Below are 24,746 nucleotides of genomic sequence, written 5' to 3' on the forward strand. Positions count from 1 at the left end.
TTATCGTAACACTATTTGTCAATAAGTTGTTTTATTTAGAACTAGTTCGGATCCTTCTAATCTATGTTTATTGTTTGTCAAATGTGAAGTTACAGAAGTAGTAGAATGTGAATTGTCTATACAATTTGCTGACATAACTCCACATTTGGTAAGAAGCAGCGTGTCAGTTTAATTCATTTAAACAACCAATAAAGGCAAAAAATGAAAAGATAAGTCTCAAAAACATTGTTTAGATTTTATATTTTCCGTTGATATTACAATATTAAGTCCAGTAACCTTTGGTTATTCATGTTCTTTTTTAATGTTTATTGAACAAAATACAAGATTCCATTATTTGTTTAATAAATGACAATAAAATAAAAATATGAAGAAAAAGAGATTTAATTATATAAATTTAAAGGCTTTTGGAAAATCATATTTGGTGTTTAAACCTTCAATAATTTTAATCTCAGTCAGAATCGCCAGATTTGATAGCTCGTATAACACAGATAGCGAAAACAATACACAATAACTGAAGGATAGCGAATACAAATGCCGCTACTAAAACGGCGACAATATACTTTTCAAAGAAGGAGATTACTTTGTATGAACAGCCCTGAAATTAAAAAGAATATTATTACGTTCGACTAAAATAGGGACTAAGTTTCAGGAAATAATTGCCCTATTTCTGATGTTAGAGGTCAAAATCTTTTAACATCGGGTAGGTGGTATCCTGGAAACGTGGTCTGTGTTTTCAAAATGATCAGAGATAGTGTGCGATATCCATGGCTGACTCAGAGTGTTGGTCATCAGTTTAAATAATCACCTATGTTTATACCATGCCTCACCCAGAAACAGCGTACTCTAGTAGTAAACAAGCAAGGAAAACATTTGTGATTTGATGTGATCTTCAGACAAATGCAAACCTCACCGGTCAAGATTATCTATCCACTACTGTGTAAAGTAAAAGCGTGAGTTGAACAACACTAATAACGATCAAACATATTTGTCGTCGTACTAATAATTTTATCCAGTGTGCAATCATTATTCTTTATTAAATGCTGACTCAAGTAACAATGCCACTTGGTAGGGATGTGATCAGACATGATTCACTTAAAAAGCAGATCTCTACAACTATGATCACTAACGTTACCCCACCACACAAAGTCAGTGTGCAATGCTCACCAAGTTTATGGATGATGTTAGGCCGAACGTCTAAATTTATAAATATGAACTATCAGATTTAGTTCTGGCTTAAAGTGTGATCCTGAAAGTTTCATGAAATGACTACTATTAGCACCTGAGTATAAACGAGAATTTCCAGACTGTAAACAAGGCTGAATATCAAAGATTTTTAACATGTTCTAAAATTGATTGGTGGTGGTCATAATATCTACACATTGGCAATATTTTGCGTACCCGATATTTGGGTAGACTTTTGCAATCATCATGTGGTTCTGTGTAAATTAATAATTACTTTAAGATTCAATTTACCTAACTGCAAACATCTTAAGGTACTTCCTCAGTCTGAAATCTCGCGGTGTAGGTCAAAAAACCTCCTATTCTATTCGTATCACTGAAGAAAGCAAACAGAAGATCATGTTCACAACTCCAGGAAACAGTAAGTCCTGAATAGTCACGTTGGCTGAAGATAGTAGTACTTTAAAATTGACTGTTAATAGGCATTTCATGCAGTTTTTAATCGAGATTCCAAGCTTGTACAAACATTCAAAACAGTTTACCATTGAGATTTGATAGATTGGCTTTCACTCATGCACAAAGATTTTAATTTTCACTTTTCCGTTGCTCGTTATTATTTCAACACATTTTAAAGGTTTAAACATCCTTTAAATAGTTAATATAAGAGACGTATTGAAATAATGGAACATCCCACATCACATCTCATAGATTTTTGAAAAAAATATAAAACTTATGTAGATATTTTAAAGCCAAAACAAAATTTCTCTCAACTTACATCTGAGTATATAGCCTTAGTTTTTGTATCTTTACATGAGTCAGGGACGGTTTGTCCAGATGATGTGTAATCACTTGACGATTCAGAGCCGCAACATTGAAACTACAAAATGAACTACAGTTTGTAATGGTATACCTCTTGTTGTATCTTGTCTAAGAAATTCTTAAAGTCCGGATTCTTGCTATATTCATTGACGGAGCTTTTAACCAAAGATAGGAACTGAGATTTTACTTCGTCTCTCAGCACAGCAGCCGTTATTCCTGCCGCTATTTCAGCCGCGACCATGATTGAAAGAAGAATTGCGTACTTTATTTTTAAAATAAATGTATGTAGCAATTTACCAAGATTAGACAACAAGTATTTTTGGTACATGCCCCACAAAATCCGAGAAATCCAAGCAAAAATAGGAAGCATCCGAGTACTATCACGAAGATTACGAGACCTTTGATGCTTGAATCGATCCCAGAAGAGTAGTTATTAATAGCAACTTGAGAGAGACTCCCAATCACTATCAAAGCAATTCCACATGCCTTTCAGGAAAAACGTATTTCACCATATGTTATCTAACTTACAAAAACAAGGATATTAAATATCACTAAAAGAATCTGCAGACACTTATAACCGCAGCTTAAAGAGGCCATATTCGAAAGGTTGCACGGAAAGAACTTATGAAGTTTATATAGCTTCAGGGTCGTCTTTGATACCTTGAATAATAATGGCGTAGATTAACAAAAATGTGAGTTATTATGTGATTTGGCAGAAAAGTAGGTTCGCAATGATAATTCTCCGATGCACTCACTGTACTGAATTAGTTCCGAAAAGAAAACTCTGTGGCGGTAAATAAATCCTCAAAATCAGTAGCCCTGTAAGTCTTCGACATTAGATGCTGACCACATTAGTTTTAATGTACTCGCTTAGCTGAAGGTGCTCGGTCATTCATCCGCACCAGATCATGATTGGGAACTTCTTGCTCAACATCCCATGAGAACGCCAGCCAGTTTAGACCAGTCGGTTTTCGATATATTAATAATCTATCAAATATATCTTCAAACCTCCACGCTTCTGACTTTAGATTTTACTGGATGGGCACGACCCAAACTGGAAATACCTGTGGCATCTTCAAATCACTCTGATTGCTGTCTGATATTCGTTAATCTGCATATATTTGTGTCATTCATACTAACTGATGATTTCTTTGTACTTGATTGCGCGCTTATTGTGACTACCAAATATAATACGTTCGCGTGTGACTATCTGGTCCTGCTCGCCATAAGTTGTACTATTTCGAGAATTCTTAGCTAGCATATAAATCTAGATACCACTAATTATCATACTAGTGGCGCATTGGATTTAAGCTTGGATAGTTGGATAATAATTCAAGTGTGGCTGACTTTGAAAACTAGCGCACGACTAGAAAAGATATAGAAGATTGCAAATTCGCATGTTATTTCTTGATACTAATCGGCAAAGAAGCTTATAACCTGCTGAATTATTTGGCTTTTCAGGGAAACCAACTTCGTTGTCATATGAATATCACAAGTTATTACTATTTAATCGTATGCATTGTGTTAGCTTTGAAGAGGGATCGAAGTTTCGCAAAATGATGTGACGGAATGATCCAAAAGCTGAAGACCTTATGCTTGAAATACAGAAACTGGTCGCGAAGTGTAATTTTAGGGACCATTTGTGGTCGGTTGATTGCTGGGATAAACAATTCGAAGTAAAATGAAAATTGCCTTGGAAATGCAGGCGTTCAGTTCAAGAAATCGAGCCAGCATGTGTGAACTACGAGGCAGTTAAAGATGCTGCATGCATTCGGAGTTTAACAGCACCTCCACATGTAACATATTAATAATTGACGTATGTCAACTCAGTTAAATCAGAAGTCTGAAATGAAGAGGATCGAAGATACACTTGGGAGGCTATCGGTATGTCGAGAAGAGTGAGGTCTATAATGGCCAACATTTGTAAGGGATATGCAGAACAGTATAATCATTCGTGATCTACTGCACATGAGTAAACGAGCACATTCAACTAGGTGTGCATAGAAATAATAATATGGGGTAATTCTGGATAACTTGAGCTCTGTATCCTATTAATGTATAACAAATTGTTATTGCCAGTTAGAGAACAGTAATTTATCAACCGGACCCGTATGAGCAGTCTAGGGTCTTTAACGGTTCTGCTTCCTGCCTAGCCCTACCAGTTAAATCCAGAGACCAATCTCAGCCTCTGCGATACGACTCGCTTATTTCAAACAAGCTGGGTTTATATGCCAAACAAACAGACCACATCGTACAATAAAATAGAAAATAACGTCTGAACAAATAATTTGTAATGATAAATAATATTTGAACTAAACAAACTGAAGAATTAATTGTGAACTGTTTTAAAGCCATCGAATCCCGTTACTTTACTGTTTGCCTGTGTCTACCATCAACCTAAAGCATCAATAGCTGAAGCAGCAGTTTTATCGGAGGTATTCACAATACCATCATCCCTTCCATTCACAGGCAAGCTTATTTGTCGTGATTTCAACATGCCCGAAATTTCTTGGTTCCCAGTCAAGAGGCCGAAACGTTATAAATCATTTACTGAATGTCTAGAGCTTGAACAGTGGACTCAGTATGACAGTAGACTCACTAGACGTCAAAATTTCCTGGACTCAGTTTTCACCAGTGGCCTCACCCCCAAAACTGTGTATACTAGAAAAACGTTTCCTGGTAGTGACCATAACACTGTCATATGTAGACCGGTAGACGTAAAACCGTAATACTTCGTAGAAACTGTCACAAGGTTGATTAGAATAACTTCCACAATTACCTAAGATGCACTGATTGGGGAACTTTCTTTTCTACAGACAATACGGACGCACGAACCAATATATTTTATCACAACTTCAGAAGTATCATCAACAAAATCGCAACTTTAGAATTCTGGAGACCAAAGTTCTCTAAAGATCTGTATATACCGTTCGGTACATGAAGACTTCTTTAAAGACATTGTACTCGATTCCACAAGTTTAACGACTTTTCCTCTTTAGTAACGATGACAGAAATATTCGTCCGAATAGAGGCAATTCATACAAAAAAGCAGTCGCACAGGAAAACCATGCTGTCGAATTTAACAATAACTCCTCTGCACTCACTATACTCTTTCAAAGTAAAGTTGAACGTTCTTAATCGAGAGGGGACATATTCATTAAAGGATAACAAGTATACAAAGATCCTAAACTTGTTACGGAACTATTTAGTAAACACTTTTGTTTCTCATTAGCCAGCAAAAAACCACTAAACGGTTGAGAACCAATCCCAGTACCTCCCTGTGAAATTACCAATGTAGACTTCAATGTACAAAATGTCTCTAAGGCAATTAGTACATTGAAACACTCCCACACTGATGGACCAGATGGTATTCCTGGGAACCATACTTATATGCTGATGATCTCAAAGTTGTATACAGCTATTAGCCTGAGACTCTAAGTGAAAGTGTATCCCTGATTCAAAACGACCTCAATAACCCAACTATCCGGGGAGAAAAAATGGCAATTACCATTTAACCTCAACAAGTGCGGGAAAGCAGCCCTATGAACTAGAACATTACTTAAATAAAAATAATGTTCAGACACTCAAATCAGTAGACATACAACTCACTAATCTTATGGATGCTGATCAACTAAGGCCGATCATAAGAAGCTCATAATATGCTGAATTCTTGTAAATTGCACAGTGTTTATTTTTCTTACCCTGTAAATTTTACAATCTTATACTCTTTAATATCCTTTCGTTTGCCATTAGTCCTTACCATCTCTTAACGACATATAATCTGACCAGTCTCTTTTGGCTTATACCATTAGTTATCTTCATAGCAGTGTGATATACTAAATGGATGTCTAACCCATAATACGAATGTTTTAGCCATCTGATTTGCTTGTAAAATGGAACTAGTAGAGATAGTGTATTCCAACTATGGGTTTCGATTAAAGCAATATTCCATACTTACTACAAACGTAAGAGAGATTAAAATCACAAAATAATATTATATATGTTCTGAAAATAATAATTACAGAATTGTTGCTAGTTTACAGGCATGATCAACTTGATATAAATAGTAGTATTAGATGTAGAGATCAAACATGTGATAGAAGAAAGTTTTAAGTATACTAGTTCAGTAATAGTTTGGGTAGTATATGTATTTTAAAACAATGCAATACATAAGCTGGGAACTGATGATGTCACAGGTATTCAGTGTTTGACAACGCTTCTACCAGTAACACCTAATATATTTCGTTCCCACCAAGAGAAATCAAAAAACAGAGTCGAGGAGATCGGAAGAGTATATTTGGCGATGACCAATATATCGGAATTCTCTGATCTAATCTGGCTAGCGATTGCGGTTGATGTTGAGCACGGCGTTACCACACGTGATCTGGTGCGGATGCCTGACCGAGCGCCTTCAGCTAGATGAGTCCACTAAAACATATGGTCAGCATCCAATGTCGAAAACTTACAGAGCTATTTATTTTAGGGATTTATTTACCGCTACAGATCACTCCCCCCTAGTGGGGCAGTGACGACCCTAAGACGTGGCCAGCCAGAAGCTTAAACCCAACGAGTTTGTCGTTGGTAAACACTCTTCTGATAGCTTACTAAATTTAGCAGCGTCTGGTCGTCTTTCCTTACTATATGGGACGGAGGTACAACATAGTAAAAAAAGAAAATGTACAATGAAAATTTCGGATCCTCATAAACGTCATCGTTCTTTTCCAGCCGTCCTGGAAAAGAAAAAAGAAAATGTAAGTGCATGTCGAAATACACTCGTATGTGTGTAAAAGCACAATGTCAGAGAGAAAAAATGGAAAATAAACTCATGAACACGTAATAGCGTTAAAAAAATTGTTTTTTTTGTTTTGTTTTTTTTAAATAGAAATAAAAATATATAAGCATATTAAAATTGTTTTTTTTTAAAAAAAATAATATAAAATGTCGAGAAGTGCCTTACGTGCAATAGTCGTTTAAATGCTCTGGAAATCTCACCCTTCTTCCAGAACGCGTCGTTTTAAGTTTATTTTTGGATACTGTCGAAGTATCTTCGTGTGTGTTGGTTGTCGGATGAGGTATTATAAGTGTCAGAGTCGTGTCGTTCGATTGTACCGAAGGAAAATCCACGTAGATAGGATTTCCTTCTAAATACGCTGCTTTTAAGCGATCGATGCTGATGCTATCGTTGGTTCTGTTCTTATCGACTATATAGTACTTAGATTCACGTTGAAGAACTTTGAAGGGTCCTTCGCATGCTGATTCGAATGGTCGTCGATGAGAGTCTCGACGAACGAAAACGTGTGTACTATATCGTAAGTCAGGTTGAACGAAAACATCAGTTGATTGAGGTCGAGTGGAAGCAGGTTTAACTGAACGCATTGCGTTTGTAAGCCTGTTCGTGTAGGAGGTTAGATCCATGTTCATTGAAGAGGATGAAGGATCCACGAATTCTCCTGGAAGTCGAAGTGTCGTTCCATAAACGAGTTGAGACGCAATGTATCCAATGTCAGCTTTCACTGCATTGCGGATACCCAGTAAGACGAGTGGAAGAGCGTCGGTCCACTGTGAAACGTTTGCTGCTGATAGCGAAGCTTTTAGTTGTCGGTGAAAGCGTTCTACCAACCCGTTTGCTTGTGGATGGTAGGCAGTCGTTCGGAAGCGAGTGGTTCCCAAAAGTGTGGTCAGACGACGGAAAAGTTCAGATTCAAACTGACGTCCGCGGTCTGTAGTGATGGTTGAAGGGCAGCCAAAGTTTGCTACCCATCGTTCGACGAATGTGCGAGTCACTGTTTCAGCAGTGATGTCCTTGATAGGTACTGCTTCTGACCACCGAGTGAAACGGTCAACGCAGGTTAAGAGGTAAGCGTATCCATTTGAATCTGGTAAAGGTCCTACCAAATCCAGATGAACATGGTCGAAACGAGCATCGGGAGTATTAAACGAGCCTAAGGGACATTTATTGTGTTTGATAACCTTAGATTTTTGGCAGCTTACACAGGAGCGTGCCCACTCCCCCACATCTTTATTCTTGCCAGGCCAGCAAAACCGTTCTGCTATAAGCTTGATTGTTACACGAACACCTGGATGAGAAAGTTTGTGCAATGTATTGAAGACATTGCGTCGATAATTCTTCGGCACGATTGGGCGATCCCTACCTGTAGATGTGTCACAAAGTAAGGTTTCCTTACCTGTTCCCATCTGTTTGATGCGTAGTTTAAGTGTTGTGGACGATAACTCGTGCTGAAGATCACTGTCTTCTTTTTGAAGCTCGGCGAGTTTAAGAAGGTCGATTCCTTGGAAACTGTTCACGGAAGTTATGTGAGATAAGGCGTCTGCAACTACATTGTTTGCTCCAGAGATGTGTTGAATATCTGAAGTAAACTGCGAAATATAGTCCAGTTGTCGAGACTCACGGGGAGAGTACTTGTCAGAAGGAGAGCTTAACGAGAAAGTGAGCGGTTTATGGTCCGTGAAAAGAGTGAATTCACGGCCTTCGATATAGTGTTGGAAATGCCGTACAGCACAATACATAGCTAGGAGTTCCCTACCGAATGTGCTGTACCTCGATTCGGTGTCTAGCAACCTTCTAGAGAAAAATGCCAAGGGTTGCCAGGAGTTGTTAACCCATTGTTGTAAGACTCCTCCGATTGCTGAGTCGGATGCGTCTACTGCGATGCTAATGGGTGCTCGGGTGTCCTGATGTGCGAGCATTGTTGCTTTAGCAATCAGTTCCTTAACTGTGGAGAATGCTTTTCGTGCGGTGTAGTCCAAATTAATGGATTTCGCATTTCCACGAAGTTGGTCGGTCAGAGGTTTCATAAGTAATGCGCATTTGGGTATGAAACGTCTATAGAAACTTACGAGGCCGTTGAACGTGCACAATTGCTTGACGGTGGTCGGTTCTGGGTAATCCAGAATGGCCGCCACTTTGGTCCTAAGAGGTCGAATGCCTTGAGCATCGATAGTGTGTCCCAGAAAGTCTAACGAGTCGGTTCCGAATTGGCATTTCTGAACGTTTACAGTAATGCCATGTTTTTGAAGTCGTTCGAAAACAAGATCCAGATGCTTGAGATGTGTTTCTCTGTCCGGACTTGCGATTAGACAGTCATCAACATACGCGTGTACGAAGTTGAGACCTCGAAAAACGTCGTCTATGAATCTTTGGAATGTTTGAGCAGCATTTCTTAGACCGAAAGGCATTCGCAAAAATTCATAGAGTCCGATAGGAGTTATGATAGCTGTTTTCGGTATGTCGTCAGTAGCCATAGGGATTTGGTTATACGCTTTAACCAAGTCGATTTTCGAAAACATAGTTGTACCTTTCAAGGTAGCTGCCAAATCGTGAATGTGAGGCAACGGGTAACGATCGGGAATGGTTTTCGCGTTCAATCGCCGATAGTCACCAGTTGGACGCCAATCGTTGCTGTCCTTTTTAGGGACCATGTGCAACGGAGATGCATATGGGCTACTTGACGGTCGTATGATTCCTAAGTCCATCATGTGATCGAATTCGTTTTTCGCTAACCTTAGCTTTTCAGGAGCTAGTCGTCGTGCTTTAGAGAATACAGGTGGTCCTGTAGTCGTGATGTGATATGTAACGTTGCTGGTTACACACGGTAGTTTCGGTTGAGTTTGTTGTATCCCAGGGTACTTATCGAGTAGTGGTTGATAGAGTGGGTCTATCATATGTTTAACTGTGACTGGGGATACTCTGCAACCAGTAAAAGAAGTTACGCAAACGGACAAATTAGTGTTCCCGTCTACTAGCCTCCGTTTGCGCGTGTCGATGGTCAGATTATGGTGTTGTAGAAGATCCATACCAATGATTGGCATAGAGACATCTGCAACAACGAAAATCCAGTGGATGGGTTTGCGTAAACCCACGTTAAGGTAAACGTACCTTTTGCCATACGTAGCGATCGGTTTTCCGTTTGCGGCCTGTAAGTTTAGGGTCGATTCGTGAAGCCGGTCGTTTGGATTTGCTGGGAGAACGCTAACCTCTGCGCCAGTGTCGACGAGGTAGCGAACTCTCGTTGTCACATCTGTGACGAATAACAGACGGCTTTGTTCGCCGGCTACGGTTGCCGTTAACGCGTGCCGGCTTGGAAGTTTCCCGAATTGTTTTTCGAATCAGTCGGTTTCGTGTTGGGAAAATTGCAGGGTTTTCTGCAATTTCTGGAAAACTTTCCATACTGGTTATGATAACAGCACCAGTCGGGGTTATCTGTCTCTCGTGGTCTAGAGACCGATCGCTTACGTGAAATGCTTCTACGTGGTGTGCGCGATCTCTTACGGTCGGTACGAAGACTAAGATAACGCGTGAGTGTGTGACATAAGTCGGTTATATCATTCTGAGTCGTGTGAGGCTTTTCTTTGACTGAAAATACCTCGGTAGTAGGTTTCGTAATTTCTAGAATGCGGTCGGCAGATGCAGCTAGCTCGTCTAAGCCGTTGTTCTGGAACGAGACCAGAACTGCTTGCACCTGTTGGGGAAGTTTTGACAAGAAGAGTTGTTTGAATAGACCTTCGTCGAAAGTTCTTGGTCCTATAACCTCTCTCATCCGTTGCAACATGTCTGTCGCGGAACCGTGTTGCAGGTCGATGTTATTGAAGAGTTGATCTAACCTTTGTCGATCGGTTAGATCTCCTCGTTTAAGAATCGAGCGTTTTAAGATTTCGTAAGGTTCGGAAACATCACTAGTAAACATACTAGGTGTTACGCACCTGTTGAATTCGCGCGGTAGTGCCTTGACTACTGCGAGGAATTGTGCACGTGTCGATCACGCCGTGCTCGGAGAAGTCGGCTTCTGCGTAGCAGAACCAGGCTTCGATGTTGTCGGGCCAGAAAGGCATCAGTTGAAACGAAGGTGGGGACAAAGTCTTAAGCTTGAGTACTTTAGGTGTCTGTTCAGTCATGATGAAGTATGAAGTACGATAATGAACGAGGGAAAATATATATATCCAAGAAAAAACACGAAAAAAATTACTATGTTTAAAAAAAATAAAAAATAAGGCAATGATATATAAAAATCCCAAAAAGGAACAGACTCACAGTTGCAATTAGGTGTACCAGATCACGTCGGGTTCACCAATGATGATGTCACAGGTATTCAGTGTTTGACAACGCTTCTACCAGTAACACCTTCTAATATATTTCGTTCCCACCAAGAGAAATCAAAAGACAGAGTCGAGGAGATCGGAAGAGTATATTTGGCGATGACCAATATATCGGAATTCTCTGATCTAATCTGGCTAGCGATTGCGGTTGATGTTGAGCACGGCGTTACCACACGTGATCTGGTGCGGATGCCTGACCGAGCGCCTTCAGCTAGATGAGTCCACTAAAACATATGGTCAGCATCCAATGTCGAAAACTTACAGAGCTATTTATTTTAGGGATTTATTTACCGCTACAGAACTTTTAATATTCCCTAAATGGACAGCCTGTTGATTTATGAACAGAGTAATTAAGGTCATTTAGTGTGCCAGATCGAAATAATGATAATTATCTACAACTAGAGAAATTAAAACGAAAACAGAAAGCACGGAACAACAAAAAAGTAATCACCAAAATATATCAATCCGGTCTACTTAAATGCGTGTGTCATGTGACACAGTGATATACTGTTTATGTTATTCAAATTAGTTAAACTTGCTAGGGACGGTGTTAACATATTGACAGCAAGTGGGTGGTTTTACTTAGGGAATTCACTAATAAAGATGGCTAAACAATTAAAGTTACTATAATATCACTTGTGGAATGAGATACACTTACAGGTGATAGAACATTCAATGCATTTTCAGAGGAGCAGTATGCATCGATGCAGAGAACAAATAATGGGAGTGATTTTATCGTACGGATAGACTGTGGTAGATTATTCCAGAGTCTAGAAAATTTACAGGTGAAGTAATTCATATAAAGAGATGATTTAGAATAAGTTTGTTTCACTAGTGACATGGAGTTACGGATGTCATAATGAAGAGTTTCTGCATATTGAATCACGTGATTGGATGCAAAGGATAGTTTATTAAGTAGTTTGAAGAAAAAGATAAGATTTAGTTTGAGTCTCCTCCTCCATAAAGGGTCTAGCCCAAGTTTATCACATCTATAATTATAAGTTAAGGTACAATCAGCTCCAAGAATACGAAGTGTAAATCGTCTCTGAACTGATTCCAGCCTTAATTTATCCTTTATGCGCGCACTGCTAAGAATAAACGTGCAATATTCTAGAAGAGGTGGAGCACAAACTTTGTACATTAAAATACGTGACTCATTGTTATGAAGGCTTCGAGTTGTGTAACTTAAAAGACGTTGAGACTTAGAGCTCTGTTCCAATATCTGTTCTGTAAACGACAAGTCTTGGGAATATCTAAGTCCTAAGTCTACTACTGTATGTAACACAGATAACACTTCTCCATGTATGGTAATGTCTAGGTTGAGTGATGTATCGCCGAAGCATATCCATCCACATTTAGCCGTATTAAGCTCCAGTTGCCATTTTAAGCACCACTGTGCTATCTTGTTAAGCTCCATGCTAATGCAATTTTGCATATTTTTCAGGTCATGTGGAGAAAACGAATATACTACTTTAAGATCATCTGCATATAGAAGGGGCTTACCGACACAAAAGCTTTCACAAATATCATTGATAAACACTAAAAAGAGCAAAGGACCTAAGACACTACCTTGTATTACACCACTTCTAACAGGGACAGCTTTGGACAATGAAGAGTTAATTTTAACTATTTGATGTCGATTGCTGAGAAGGGAATCAAACCAAGCTAGCGAAGGATTTTGAACCACATAAGATGAGAGTTTACCTATAAGAAATTAGTGGCTAACCATGTCGATGGATTTAGAAATGTCCAGATATAGCACTAAGATTATATAACCTTGGCTACGTAGAGAATGGACTAAACTAAAGAGGTCAAGATAGCATGTCATACAAGAAATCCATTTTGAGTATCATCGATAAAGTTTCCAGCGAGTAAATAGTTGAAAAGTTCATCACTTATAATTTTTTCCATAATCCTAGAGATAACTGGGGTAATATTTATCGGCCGATAATTGATCATGTCGGTCTTATCTCCAGATTTGTAACGTGGTAAGATGCACGCGGTTTTCCAACAGTAAGAGTAAGAAACAGTTTCTATAGAGAGAGTAAACAACTTAAGAAGAAGAAGTGGAATTTCCGGACCACCATATTTGTAGAGAAAGGATGAAATCTCGTCTGCTCCATGACCTCTTGAAAGCTTAAGGGAATTTATAGCCTTATTAATTTTCATGCATGTGAAGGAGATAGATTTTATTGAGTTGCTAGTCACACACATAACTCTTGAAGCAGAGTCACTTATGATTCTTACACCATTCGCGAAAATACTACTGAAAAGGTCTGCTATAGTTTTAGAGTCGTATATAAAAGTGCTATTATGCGGGATGCAGGATATATCAACATTTTGAGTTGCTTTAGCTCATTTATTGTAAAGGAGATTTAGTTTTGTACTTTTGAGTTATTATTAAGTGCTAACATCCCACATTAATGGCTTTTAACCTATGTTTCTCTTTAATTTGATTAAAAATTATTGTTATTTGTGCAACTGCCGTGAAGTTGTTTGGCTTAAAATAACGATTCTGTAGGCGTCTTAGTCTGTTACGATATTTAGCTGGTATATATAATTCGTAAGGTTCACTAAACCTGTGTGTTTTAAGAGGTACACATGAATCTAAACAAGAGTTAACGATCAGATAGAATTCGTCGATAGCATCCATGAGACTATTACATGAAAAAAAGTTATCCCAGTCTGAAAGTTTAGTCAGTGAGTGCAGGAGGTCCCAGTCAGCATGCTTATAGTCTCTATATTGACAGGTATTTTGAATGGGTCGGTTATAAGAGGAATAGATAGGGAGAGCGCAAACTACTATCTTATGGTCGCTACCTTCAAATTCATCATATACTTTTACAGATAGTGAGATAACATCTCTATTAAATATTAGATCGAGTATACTATCGCCTCTAGTTGGGGCACGAACCCACTGTGACCAGCAGTGCATGTTAATTGTTGCCGAAAACTCATCATTACATGACTTACAACTATCGGTACTCCAGTTGATCCCAGGATAATTGAAATCCCCTTAGCATTGAAGCTTAGAGCAGACACACGTATGAAAGCATTGACAATAAGATCATTCCCATCATTCGAACTATCAGGAGCTCTGTATATACATCCAAGGAGTAGACTATGATTCAGGGGGTTGACTGATATCCAGACTGATTCTGGCAAACTATTCAAGACACTATCTTCAACTTTATTAGTTGTTAGGGTATCTAAAACGTATATAATACAACCATCTCCTCGATTCGCTTCTCTGTCACAGAGATAGAGCCGATAGTTCTGGACATTTAATTCTGAATCAGATACTGCTTGAGAGCACCATGTTTCAGTGATAAGTATGAAAGAAGGTTTGGCTAGAAAAGCTAATGTTCTCAAGGCTGAAATTTTGTTCAGAAGTGAACGTGCATTGATAAGTAATAAGTTTAAAAAGGGAGTGTGGAGTGTAAAAAAATCGAGAGCTTCCCTACTGATGTTATGTAGTTTGGATTTGCATAGACTGTGGTTTATTATGTTTGACTGATCATATGGGCTATCGCTTGAACAAACTGCAGTGCTAGTGGACCAGGGATTTTTGAAGGCCAGAAAAATCATTATTTTGATCAAGTGGATTAATTTGTTGGTGGTGAGTAACCTAGTAGTCCATCTTGCCCAATGGGAAAGTATTGAGAATAGTTACGTCTTGCAGGTCCATTATTTAAGACGTTTGAGGGTAATCGTGGGGCACGTTGGTTCACTGCGGTCTGCCTAATATTAGGACTGCTTACACAATCATTGTAATGGCCGTCTTATGAGATGTTTAAATCAAGTCAGCCCTTATAACCTCCCCTACGATGCGTAAGGTAAAGCATGTTGTCAGAAGTATAGTCCTATTTTTATTTGGTAGGGCCATCGTAATATTTTTTTCATTGGGTCTAAAACCAGAAGGTTCTGTACATACATTCCTCTTGCGTGGCAAAGACTTTTTAATCTTGACAGTATTTCTAAGGGCTGTCACATTAGAACTAGGTATTTGCTTATGGGCTTCTAATGGTAAACCGGAAAATATCGGATTAGTGTCGTCATAAGATGTACATTGGTTATCAGATGTCACTACAGGTTTAATAGGCAAATTAGCGCTCTTCGTTGGTAAATCAGAGTGCTGGAGAACATGAGATAGGGTAGCTGCATCAGTGGATCGAGCAGCTGGTGCATCATGATTTGTTATAATCTCAACACCTTTATTTTTATTCAAGGTACGTTTTTGCGTAAGCCTTTGATTGGTGGTCTTGTCTGAGATTATACAAGCATTTCTAAACTTCGTAATCGTGCAGATTAGCCGCCCGGATTATTTTAACTGTTCAGCTAATATATGAGAGTCGAATCTGAACAAAACCGGGCATGAGTATTTCTGGTTCTTTTTATTAGGTCGAATGCATTGACATGGACTTTCTTGAAGGTTAGATGCCTTTAATATTGAGTTCTTTACAGTTTTAATGGGGATTTGGTCAGATATATTATAGACAAACACGTTATTCCGAGAGACTATCGCTTGGTAACTTCGTTAGTGATAAAATCGATAACAGATTCTGCATTTATAATTTCATCAAGTTTTGCAGGAACGATATCTTTCGACTAGAGCAGTTTAACGGGTGATAGTGTCTTTATTTCTTGTGTCAGATCATCATGCTTTGATAAAGAGCTAGTAAGTGACTCAAACTTAGGACGCATGCCGTTTAGTTGCTTAAAGATAGTGTCTGATTCACTCCTAATATTAACGATACATTTTGATCTTGAGGTGGAACTCATTATTAAATTAGCGACAGAGTCACCCAGCAGCAGGTGTGTTGTAAGATGACTCCCAATATTATCAGATTCAAAAGGAGTAGCAGAGCAGGGGGTATAGGTAATAACAGAATTGTTAATATCTGTAGAATAAGGGCTTTACCGGGCTCGTTCTATTGGCTGTCGACCCATCTCACTTTAAGCGTTAATTCCAATGCTGCTTATGAATTACAAACTAGGATTCAACGATATTCAAACAATATATATTAGATACCGTGTTTCCGTAACGCATAGTTCAGACGTACCGCTGTTGATGGAGGGTGACGTTAGTCGCCAGTAAACATGATGTTAGGAAGATAACTTCAATCCTCTCATGTCTGTAAGGCAAAACATTTTGTTTAATTACGTCTCCTTATGGTCTAGTGGAATGCCACGAACCAATGGTATTGATGCTGATTTATTATGCAAAATACCTCTTCAAATCGTGTTTAGAACGCTGAATTGGTTTCAATTTCTACCGAGTAATCATATTATAACAAACGAGACAATTCTCCAAAAACCAATCTTGATCAACACCCTATAAAATCTAAAAAAATGGACTCAAATAGCTTCGACAAAAAAGGGAGGCAGCCATTTGTGTATCAGAATACTGTTTTCAGCACTATATTTCATAACTACACATAATCACATACTCTCAGCTTCTTTCTGAACCACCTCCATTTATACGGTTCTTTATCCACTCTTACCTTGTTTACACTTATTTCCTTTAACATATTATCATGATCTTGATCAATAAGTACCTTGATAAAAAGAATTAGACTGAGTAGTCATACTTTGACTATTCTTCCATGAACGTTGTCAGCCATGCTTCTCGTTCTTTCATTTTCTTACACCATTTTTAGTCCCCTAGAGATATGCCACTGTGTGGTGTTTGAATGGACTAGTGATAACATTGTACTTGTTGAATGATTGATTTCGAATTCTAAATACAATACATTCGTTCGTGCTTGTGTCGTAATTCTTGATTCTATTGCGTTAATTCTGGGGTTTCTGGTTCATACGATAATTCACCTACTTTCAAATATTATACACCGATAACAGATATGGAACGGGAGACTTCGTCCTACACCAACATAAAAGCCTGAGATACTCCAGAGGGATATAAGGTCGCGGTATCTGAAAGTCCTCAACTTCATATGGATCTATTGTCGACCACCAGTTGCACGTCACAACGCAACCTTGATAAAGCCAGCCAACTGTGATATTGACAATACAGGTATTACTAAAACTATCTACATTTATGTCTTATAAAATATCAATCCAGCTGAGTAATTTGCAACAAAGATAATTGTACCTGCTGTAATGATTTGATATTAGCTGTAAACTGACATGCCTGATGTAATAAAATGTCAGTTGAGAATACATTATTATTATTATTATTATAAAATTTTCCGAGTTTATCCTCCCCCACGAAATAATGTTGGATCCTTATGACTCCATGTTACAATTAATTTGACTTTATTCAAGACATATTTGTCTCATTGAACAAAGGATTGTCCAGATAGTCAGGATAAATGCTATCTGATTAGAGGTCATCAGAGTTTGATTGTTTCGACGTATCGTCATGAAATTTATTGAAAACCTCATTAGTAGACAGTGGATCATTAGGGTAATCAGCATCTATCAAAATTATATGAGGCTTCTGACCATCATTTGATGCACCCGACATATTTTTCATATTTTTATTAAAAAGTTTCATCAGGAACGTATGAATCATTAAGATAGCTCATATCTGATAAAAGAAGAGAATCCCGATAATTAGATCCATCAGAAACGTTTGTCACAGAATGATGAGTTTCATGTGGAGCAACCGCATTCATTATACTGCTCGATTTATTTTCTGTTTGTTCGTGCGCGGTTACTGCAACAATTCCACGAACATTTAGCAGGACATAGTCATTTTGTGAGCTGGAAAAGTCGCTTTTTGTACATTCTTTCTCGGGAATAATGGGATTTGAACTCACTACATGGCTTGGCTCTAAAGTGGACATTCCTGGACCACTGGAAGGTTCATGGATGACTGCTACTGCTTCGTTTGAATTACTATTTATTAAGGATTATTGGGGGCTTCCATCGACACTTTTATCTATTCTGCAGTTATTCATTGACTTCCGTCACATCTCCAAAGCATGGATGATTTAGTAGCCATGTGCGTAAATTGTCTATAAAGTCCAACTGGCTCTTTTTAAAACGCTATTGTTGTCGCTGAATTAGCACTTGTAATTGACCGGAAGAGATAGCCATTTTTCTCTTTCTGTATGAATCAGAACATTAATGGAAAATACTGTATGACCAATTAATAAACAATGTCATTCAAGGACACCGACGACAATTCTGTATGCATATGGTTCGAAATAATCACCCTGAATTTTGTCCAATTATAGGCTGACATTGATTCTTTAGTTTGAAGCTTGAGGGCTCAGAATTTTATTCACCCCTCGCCATTTGTTATGATTTGTGCCCTATGATTTATTAGTGTACAACGTAATGATACCGCCAGTTAGAGAACAGTAATTTATCGACCGGACCAGGGACCAATGAAACCCGTATGAGCAGTCTAGAGTCTTGAACGGTTCTGCTTCCTGCCTAGCCCTACCAGTTAAATCCAGAGACCAATCTCAGCCTCTGCGATATGGCTCGCTTATTTCAAACAAGCTGGGTTTATATGCCAAACAAACAGACCACATCGTACTATAAAACAGAATACAACATTTGAACAAGTTCTATCCAAAAGTGGCTGTGAATGTAGGAGATAGTAATTGATAAACCGGGTGCAGCGGAAAGGGAACGCTGAAAATCCCTCTAAAACATTTTTGTTGGATAGTACTGTCATTTACTTTTTCCTTTCCCCTGCCATGTATTTTGACCATTGTTCAGATCTCTTTTGACCACACTTTATGTTCTTCAGTCTTCCTCGTCTGAGCTCTTATTATGTGATTTTGATTGAAGACTTACCTTTTGTCACTTAGTTTTCTATTGCATGTTGCCGGTCTGTTGACAGTTAGGTTGTGTCTGACTAAGATCAAGGTAACGGCGTGGTTCATTGTGTGACAACCCTTGACTGTCTGCTTGGGAAGACTGCTGGAACCCATGGAGATAGATATCTGATCCCATCTTGTTGGGAATATTTTTATTGATTCTCAGGTCTTGAGTTCTTTTGTACTAACTGTTTCTTTGTTGTTTGGCACGCTACTTTGTGTTAGAGAAACTTTTGGCTGTATAGCACAGGCTGTACCGTTGAAGATATTTTGTACTTTCGATATCATTTGTTCTATTTACCAAATTAGAACCGTTTAAATTCAGCATAGAGTTTGTGTTTTGATATAACTTAATACGAGTATCTCCAAAACGCTCTGTACGCTATACAGAAGAACGTAGTCTGTCAAATGGAATATATTTTGGTTCTTCAGTCCTGCGTTCAAACAGAATATTGGCAGTTCGGATCCCAAAAGCTACCATTCATTATTCTATTCTATATACCTAAACTTGCTGGTAGATTTTGGGGATACCTAGCATAGTATACTTATCCGTGATGTGGTGTGGATGCTTGACGAAACATCTTCAACTAGGTGTGTTAAGTAAAATAACCGGGGCCAGCGCAAATGTTGAGGACTTACACACGTATGTAATTTGGGGCATTATCTATCGCTACATGGTGAGTGAGCCTGGTTTCCAGTAAGTGAAATTTTTCGTCACTTTTCCTGGTCGTCGTAGTAAGCTACTTTCTAAATATCACTCAAGCTCGCATTTGTCTAATAATGGTTCCTATTTTTGTGGAAATATGAAAAACAACTCAAAAAAGAATTGCAGATCAGGTTACAGAAGTGAGGAGAGTTTTGATAAATGCTCATCCTGTGGTAAATGTTACTCACATAATTCATGCGCACCTCGTTATGTTAAATGCTTGAACTGCGGTAAAACTGGACACCTCAAGCTGATCTGCAAAGCTATTGTCCATCTTGCCACTAGTGTTTCTAATGATCATCAATCTTTATCTAGATTTCGAAAGTTAATTTCCATATGCAGGATCGGTTGTACACCTCTCTTGGTTCATTCTACGTCTTTGTTGTTAACACAGGCAGTATAGAATTCATTACTTTATTCAAGACACACCGAAATTCTAGCATTACGGATCATCGGGCACAAACTGCTGTGAGTTGCTAATTGCAGATGACACTTCATACATGCCTTGTGGATTCATAGTTGGTGAAACATGACCGACAATACTGGGTTTGAAAATATGAACATGATTAAAGTAGAGTCACTTTCATTGGTCTTTAAAGAAGCTACCGATGTTTCACGTGAACGTTTTAAAGCTGCAGTGGAGGGATGAGAACTCGGCTTATAGAACGTGAAGTACAGGGTGGCCTATCCGTAATTAGATGATGATTATTTCTTTATGGTCTTGGAGAAACAGTATATACGACATTGAAAGATTTGTGTGCGAAACGTAAATTGAACCAGTTCAGTCTTCAGCATGGGGTACTCCTATTGTTACTCCATTAAAGTCGGATGGCAAGACCCAGAGAATATGGGTTGATTGTTGACAAACACTGAACTCCCGTTGGTTGTAATAAACCTGCATGACGGTAGAGGCCGAAGATATTCTAAATCGACTTCAGGGTTCTAAAGTGCTCTTGAAAGCCCATTTAAAAGATGCTTATCTTCAAAACCTTTTGGATCAATCTTCACCTATTTTGACGACAATGAAGACTCATTTTTCGTCTGTTCAAATATAACTTTAATTTGGTCTAAATTGTTCTTCAACTATATTTCAGGAAGTGATAAATAAGGTAGTCAGTGATATTGAAGGTGTTGAAGTTTATCAAGATGATCTCACAGTTAATGGTTCTGATAAAGTAGATCATGATCAGAGACTTATTGCTTCATTGCGTCGTTTAATTGAGAATAAAAATACCTTGACTTCAAATAAGTATTCGTTCTGTGCATCTGGGTATAAATGCCATTGAATCACCAGATGTATTCCAAGTATGCACCGGAGTCAGACAAAGTTGTCTACACTCTCCCTTCCTCTTTCTTCTGGTGGTTGACTGAATTATGAAGACCTCAACTTCTGAGGGAAAACGCGGCATACAGTGGACAGCTCAGAATCAATTAGATGATTTGGACTTCGAAGATGACCTAGCCCTCCTATTGCATACACATGAACAAATGCAGATAAAGACAACCAGTGTAGCAGCAGTCTCTGCATCAGTAGGCCTCAGCATACACAAAGGGAAAACCAGGATCCTCAAATTCAAAACGAAGAACAGCAATCCAATGATTCTTGATGGCGAAAGTCTGGAAAATGTGGAATCCTTCACATACCTGGGAAGCATCATCAATGAAAAAGGAGGTTCAGATGCAGACGTAAAGGCGAGGATCGGTAAATCAAGGGCCGCATTCCTACAGTTGAGGAACATATGGAACTCGAAACAAATTTCAACCAATATGAAAGTCAGAATCTTCAATACAAACGCCAAGGCAGTTCTACTGTACGAGCTGAATTTTTTATTGATGCAGATATGATCTATCTGGTTCTCTGTGGTGTAGTCCGATGTGATGCATGTAGCCTTGTGTATACAATTGTGTGGAAATATTGTGCCTCCTATGACCAATTTGTTGAATGCACACAGATTTGCAAATCTTTCTTCATTTTCGTTTCTCTCACCCAGTCCATGTCGTCCCATGATATCTTCATATCCGGTGTTGTCTATTCCGACTTTGGCATTTAGATCTCCCATCAGAATGGTGAGGTCCTTTCTTCGGCACTTCTATATGATTGACTGCAGCCGCTCGTAGAATTGATCTTTAATATCGTCGTTGCTATCATTGGTGGGTGCATAACATTGAATAATATTCATTGTGATCCCCTCCTTCTTTGTTTTGAATGATGCTTTGATGATTCTGGATCCGTGAGATTCCCATCCTACGAGTGCATTTCGTGCTACTTTGGACAGCATTAGAGCAACTCCCTGAGTGTGTGGAGCATTTTCTACTTCGTGACCAGAGTATAGCAGCATCTCTCCCGTATTTAGCCTTTTCTGTCCAGCTTGGGTCCAATGGGTTTCGCTGATTCCCAGTACTGCCAAGTTGTATCTCCTCATTTCCATTGCTATTTGAGTGGTCTTCCCGGTTTCCCACATTGTTCGAACGTTCCATGTACCTATAGAAATTTTTGCTGTGGTTGTTAGAAGGTGTATCGTCCTCGTGGCTTCCGAAGGATCTCGGCTTTCACCATGAAGCGTCATAATTCTTCTAAATGAAGACCTAACTTTCAGGGCAGAGTTAAAATGGTTTGAATAATTTTTTCTGGTAAGCGTTTTTTTAGCGAGTTAGTTTTCTACGGGATGGGGACGCTAACCCTATGCCCAACCCCCTACTCCTCTACCCGGGTTCGGGACCGGCAGTAACTCCAGAAGAGCTACAGGCGGATTTGCCATATGACTCTACACTGTCTTTTTAAATCGTTGATAAAGATAAATGATCATCATGAATACTCGACTCAGTAGTATCAGAATTACAAGACTTAATATTAGTTGCAATAATATGAACATTAGTATTAGAGACTGACTGAATATGTCCAATATCACCACATTTAAAGCACTTAGAATTACGAAATTTATATGAATTAAAAGAGTGGAACTTGCCACAGGACAAACATTCACCAAACTTGTGCCCATCCTCGTGAACTGCATCCAAACTCAATGAATTATCTGCATAACCTTGAGTATGCAATGGGTTGGAATGACGTAGTAATGTAGTGGAATTTTCTATATCCTCATGAATCATTTTACGAAATCTTCCTCCTTTACCGCATTCGAAATTTGTATAATTAAGATAGTCTAGCAGTAAATCCTTAAGAGTTGTATAAAAAAGCGAAATGGGCTTTTCTGGTAAAGCCAGAGTTTTTAATAGGCCATATGATTCTTTTCCGATTAATGTGAGGAAATGTGCTACAATATTAACATCCTCATCATCTTTTTTGGTCATATCCCAGATTTCGAACCTTTCCAAGTATTCCTCAAAAGCATCAAAATCTGAATGTATATCCAACCGTTCCATCACAGGATCCTGCTCGCGACGCCAATTTGGTGTTTTGAATCAATTGAATTATAGTACGAACTAAGAGTCCCAGAAATAACGCAATTGAACCAAGAAGTACTAGATAAGCACAAACGAACTTACTGTATTTAGAATTCGAAATCAAGCATTCAACAAATACAAAGGTATCATTAGTTCATTCAAACACCACATTAGGTCAGTTATAATAGTAATAAAAATGAACATACTGATACCGGACAGAACCATAATCCTATATTTTCATTCTTATCATTTTCTTTCCATTTGTATGTCTTCAGCCGAAATCCTTAGAGAATATCCTATTTTACTGTATCCATGTTTCATACACACATCTGAGAACATTCATATGCAAATTCTATTAACATATATATTTTAAAGGTGTGTGAACCAATAGTATCTGCTTTAAATGTGTAAAAGTGTTGTTTAGGTCGATATTAAGTGTATTTATCTTGACTATCAAAATAATAGACTTATTCCACAACTTTGTGACTATTAATCTATCAGATCTTAAGCAAAAGTCACATAATTATTAAAATTAACCTGTTCAATCGTGACAGTCAGCAGTATGATGTTTAATACTTCTGAAGAAGACGTTTGGACTAAGGATGGGATAACATATTGAATATAAAGGGTGAAAAGTTACATAGAGTGACCACACCTGCATGGTTAAGCCATGCCATACCGATTAAGTCTTCCGCGTTCACCATCTCTGACCCCCTCTAGGTGTTAGATGCTAAATGTAAGTCTTCTCAGTTACTGTATATTCAGCTTCAATGATCGTTTGTTAAGAGACCATTACCACCTCAAATACATTCATTCTTATTCACTTACTTAGTGGTCTGTGCTTATTCTATTGTTCCATTAGTGATCTTATTTCGTCAAATCGTTTGGTTCATCGGATCTATTATGCTCGTCATTTCGATCACTTTCTACTTTATTTCAAAGTATATATTTAATTGAGAGCGATCAGTACGAGTAAATTGATGAGTTTAGAAATGTCCACTAAGTTACAAACTTTCTAAATAGTGCATGTTTAAACATCAAGCAAATGTCTTATTTTTATTGTTCACAACCTCGTGATTATTAGCAAAATATGAAAGTACATTGTTCATTTAATAGCAGTGAATTCATTGTTCAAATTAACATGTTAAGCGACTGCCTACAACAAACACCGTTACAGGTTTTTGATAATTATGCTGGTTTTATTGACTCTTAAAAATTTATAGTTGGTGTTCGCTTAATTATCCTAACCACATCCTCATACAGTCCATATGAGAAGGAAACAATATGAATATCGTCTGATGCTCCCTCAGTATTATTGAACTGTAAGTAGTAATGGAATCAATAATGTATAATTTAAACTATTTGCAACTTGTTGAGCTAAAACTTATCATAGGATTTTACAATGAAACACAAAAAGACGAAATTCATATTTTATCCTACAGACAATTTTCTGTATTCTTATGCTTTTACATTTTCTTAATGAGTTGCTCTTTGAGTTTAGAACATAAGAACATAATACATTGAAACAGTAAGATTGGATTGTAGCTAGCATGGCCTACATTTTGTTCAATTAGAGATTTATCAACTAGATGTACCTATATCTTTACGACGATACTCGCATTAAAATTTGAACCATGTACCTATCTTCTCAAACTCTAACATATCAGAAGCTAAGTTCTATTCAAAATATTTTTGAAGATAATCTCTATGAGCTGATATCATCTGGAAGG

The 24,746-nt window shown here is 38.1% G+C and overlaps 1 protein-coding gene across 1 annotated transcript; it reads right to left on the reverse strand.

Annotated features, from left to right (window-relative positions):
• Positions 1–448: 448 nt before the first annotated feature.
• Positions 449–2,781, reverse strand: CD63_1 (cd63 antigen; the record flags this gene model as incomplete). Its single annotated transcript, XM_012937526.3, has 5 exons — positions 2,527–2,781; positions 2,296–2,484; positions 2,090–2,260; positions 1,955–2,056; positions 449–595 (listed from the first exon to the last, which is right to left on the reverse strand). Exons 1-5 carry the CDS (start codon positions 2,593–2,595, stop codon positions 449–451), a joined length of 678 nt encoding a protein of 225 aa, XP_012792980.1. The 5' UTR covers positions 2,596–2,781.
• Positions 2,782–24,746: the final 21,965 nt, after the last annotated feature.

The sequence above is a fragment of the Schistosoma haematobium genome, chromosome 1, assembly GCF_000699445.3.
Source record: "Schistosoma haematobium chromosome 1, whole genome shotgun sequence".
In the NCBI taxonomy this organism is placed as follows: Eukaryota; Metazoa; Platyhelminthes; class Trematoda; order Strigeidida; family Schistosomatidae; genus Schistosoma; species Schistosoma haematobium.